Below are 4,057 nucleotides of genomic sequence, written 5' to 3'. Positions count from 1 at the left end.
TTTTTTTTTTTTTTTTTTTTTTTTTTACCTATGGGACTCCTGCTTCATTCAGTGCATGGAAAGTTATTTCTTTTAGCTTTCCACATTCATCATGGTTCCATACTGACATACATTCCAAGAAACTTCTAAAAGAACATCACTTTCTAGGACAAATTATTGTCATTTTATAACTATTATCCCCAAAAGGCAGAATTCATCCAGCTTCCCTTACCAGAGATCTACAAGAAAAGAGACTCTTTAATTTGTATAAAAATATTAAAACAGCCAACCGAAAGAAATAGGCAGGGGACTTAAATGGGTGTTTCACAATAAACCAGTTACTGTTGTTTCATTTCCCATTCTTAAAAAGTTTTGTTGCAAAATTGCTCCATGTCTTATTTTTTCATTTATTTTTAATTCTGTTTTATAATGCTGAACACACCATCACACTTGCTCTCCATTGGGGTATTAACTTTGCCCTTCCTCACTAAGATACACTACATTAGTCACTCTGAAATAGTTCAGTCTTGTAAGTTCTGAACAACCATCCGAGATGCTATGTGAACCATACGCCAGTTCAGATTTTCCTTTGATCATTGGCAGTTCTCACTGGATTCCTGTGATGTGTTATTTCACATCTTCAGGTTGCTTACCATTCAAAAGACATTCCAGTATCATTATACTCCTAATCTGTTCTATTCTCATTCCCCACTTATTTGAGTTCTCCCTATTCACCTGACCTGGTGACCAATGTGAATAGCTTTCAACTATTTCTTTCAATTAGCAAGTAATCATTCCGGTTACATCTCTTCTTTTAGCTGCAGCCTTAACCACTTCCCCATTTATTCCTGCTCTTTCATCTCACTCCAACTTTATTCAGTATCTCTAGCGGTTCTAGGATCCTGCATCCTATCTTCTGGCTCTTAATTCCCAAAAGCTCATCCTTGAAATGCTGTAGTAGCTTTAGCCATTTAATCAGTCATGTCTTCAGATACTCAGTGTCAAATCATAGCCTCTCAGTTTGTTTTTCTCCTAGTCATTTCATTTAATTGATACTGCCTGCTTCCATCAAATATACTTTGCTGAGCTGATCAAGTTTCCAGGGTTTGAGCAGTGTTCTCTAACACTCCAGTGCCTGTGTCTTACTGATTTCCTTCTGGCTTCTTTTCTTGTTTTACTTCTAAAACAAACAAAAAAATCTTAGCCCTGATCTCTCTCAACTAAGTTGCTGGGTTTCACTTAACACATCTTGATGTTATGCTCTGTTAGCTACCCAACAGTGTGACTACTGTTTATAAACAGTGGTGTGTGTACTATCAGGACAATTTTTTGTATTTGTGATTTTTTCCCCCTCTGGACCAATTTTTAGAGACAGACAGACAGACAGACAGACAGACAGACAGACAGACAGACAGACAGACAGACAGACATCTTGCAATGCAATGCTTTACTTGCATTAAAAACTGTCAAGCCAAATCCTGAATCAACATGGTTACAGATCAGAACTCAGAAAGTGAAGACATTGTTGCAAAATAAGTGTGAAATGTAGCTTCCAAAAGGGCATGTAACCAGGGTTCCCTTCTTCCCCCGAACAAAACCACAAAATCTCTAGAAAAAAACTGCTGAATACAGTTTATTAAAACCCCCCACAAAACAACAAAATTTCTGAAAGGTTCTGCAACAAGCAGTGGCCAGGAAATAACAAAGCTCTCATACTTCTGAAAGACAAAAGGGAGTAATACTCAAAGAGTTGAATGCCAATGCCAGTTGTCAAAAAGAATAAAAAGGGCTCCAGTTTTTGCTTGCAAGCAGCCTCTGCACCATGACAATTTAGTGCTAACAATTATACACACTTCAGCATTCTGTTTTGTTTCTCCCACTTTTACCTTTTGAGCTGTAAAGTTTTATAGACTTACTTCAGATCGGCTGCTATTAAATTAAAGCCATTGTAAAGGTGTCCTTCCAACGCAACTTTCCTCAAATAAGAGGAGCTGTCCAGATCTGAAGTCAAGAAGTTTGTTACGAGAGCACCTAAAAGGGGTGGGGTAAGAGGAGGGCAGAAGAGGGAGAGTTAGAGTGACTTGTATGAGGCATTCACTAGCCCAGCAGGCTCAGCCACAGAAGCACAAGATTTAGTATTCCAGTTACTAAAGGAAAAGGAACATGTGAGAATTAAGGTTTTGCACAGTGCTCAGATGAGCCAACAGATTTATAAAACATTGTCCTCTGAGGAATAAGAGCTTCCAATTCTAACTCAGCTGTACTAGATTCAAGTTTGCTGATCCTTCTATATTAGATGATTTCTAGGGCTGTGCGAAGCTTTAGTCCCCGATTTGATTTGGCAGAGATGTGGCCCAATTCAGCGCCCAAATCTCTGAACTGGAATCAAATCAGAGGACCCTTTAATCTCTCTAAATCAAATCAGAACCCTCTGAATCGATTCAGAGAGATTCGGCAATTCGGACATAGATAAAGCTTTGAATGTTTTTTTCTACTTACCCTAGGTAGCAGGCGGCTCGTGAGCGCTGCGATGCTAGGGTGGGTGGAGTGCCCCAGAGAAGTGCAGGGGGAGACCCCAGGGTGCACAGCAGCAGACCCAGAAGTGGATCAGAAGCACTTGTGGTCCACTTCCAAGTCCGCTGGGGAGCACGCAAGGGGGCTCTCCTGCACCCCCCTGGCTCACCCAACCCAGGGTGTTGAGGGAGCTAGCAGGGGTTATTGCAGGGCCCTTGGCACGGCTTTACGAGTGCTCATGGTGCTCAGGCCAGGTGCCAGATGATTGGAAGATAGCCATCATGGTCCCCACCTTTAAAAAAGGGAGGAGGGAGGACCCGGGCAACTATATGCCTGTCAGTCTTACCTCAATCCTAGGGAAACTCTTTGAGAAGATTATCAAGGAGCACATCTGTGATGGGCTGGCCTCAGAGATGATGCTCAAGGGCAACCAGCATGGTTTCATTAGGGGCAGGTCATGTCAGACCAACCTGATTGCCTTTTATGATCAGGTCACAAAAGCCTTGGATGCAGGTGTTGCCTTGGATGTAGTCTTTCTGGGCTTCAGCAAGGCCTTTGACACCGTCTCCCACCTCATCCACATTAAAAAAATTGGGTGACTGTGGCATTGGTGCCTACAGTCAGATGGATTGCAGATTGGCTGAAGGGTCGCACTTAGAGGGTGGTGGTGGATGGGTCATATTCGACCTGGGGAGAAATGGGCAGCGGAGTCCCCCAGGGCTTGGCCCTTGGGCTCGCACTGTTCAATTTCTTTATCAGCGATTTGGATGACGGGGTGAAAAGCAACCTGTTTAAATTCACTGATGATACCAAAATTTGGGGTGAGGTGAGCACACTAGTAGGGAGGGAAAGACTGTGCCCCACTTCAGGAGGGATGTGGACAACATTGAGAGGGTCCAGAGGAGGGCCACCCAAATGATCCGGGGACAACAAGGCAGACCCTACAGTGAGAGACTGCGGGACCTAAACCTGTTCAGCCTTCACAAGAGAAGGCTGACGGGGGACCTGGTGACAGTTTATAAAATCACTGGGGGGGGGGAACAGAACGGTTTGGGAAGAGACCTTGTTTCCCCTAGCGCCCCCTGGCATAACAAAGAATAACGGCCAAAAGTTGTTGGAGAGGTTTAGATTAGACATCCGTAAGAACTACTTCACAGTTAGGGCGGCTAGGATCTGGAACCAACTTCCAAGGGAAGTGGTGCTGGCTCCTACCCTGGGGGTCTTTAAGAGGAGGCGTGATGCCTACCTGGCTGGGATCATTTGAGCCCAGTTTTTCTCCTGCCCAGGCAGGGGGTCAGACTTGAAGATCTACAAGGTCCCTTCCAACCCTACCTCTATGATTCTATGCTACTGGTGCCTCCTAGGTCTGGGGGGGCGCCCGTGGTCCCCCCTGTAACCAAATTGCTGAGCCATGGAGGGTGTGGGGGGCCCCACCTGCGCACTCTCTGGTGGACCCAGAAGTGGACAGGAAGTACTTCCGGTCCACTTCTGGGTTTGCTGCTGAGCACACCGGGGGGGGGGGGGGGGCCCCCCCGCCCCCGGGGGGGGCCCCCCCCCCCCCCCC

At 45.4% G+C, this 4,057-nt stretch overlaps 1 protein-coding gene across 2 annotated transcripts in view; it reads right to left on the bottom strand.

The window, feature by feature from the left end:
• TANGO2 (transport and golgi organization 2 homolog) overlaps positions 1-4,057 on the bottom strand; it is a 73,915-nt gene that overhangs the window by 44,621 nt on the left and 25,237 nt on the right. Inside the window, exon 5 of one of the 2 annotated variants that reach the window (XM_019506993.1) lies at positions 1,896-2,010. The exons of the other annotated variant lie outside the window; for it this stretch is intronic. Coding sequence (XP_019362538.1) covers positions 1,896-2,010 — 115 coding nt within the window. The remainder of the gene's footprint in view (positions 1-1,895; positions 2,011-4,057) is intronic. 2 annotated transcript variants of the gene reach the window in all.

Source organism: Gavialis gangeticus, unplaced genomic scaffold (genome assembly GCF_001723915.1).
Source record: "Gavialis gangeticus isolate Ggan-Ray unplaced genomic scaffold, GavGan_comp1, whole genome shotgun sequence".
Classification (NCBI taxonomy): Eukaryota; Metazoa; Chordata; order Crocodylia; family Gavialidae; genus Gavialis; species Gavialis gangeticus.
The sequence above is the reverse complement of the archived record's forward strand: the minus strand, read 5'-3'. Positions and strand labels throughout refer to the sequence as shown.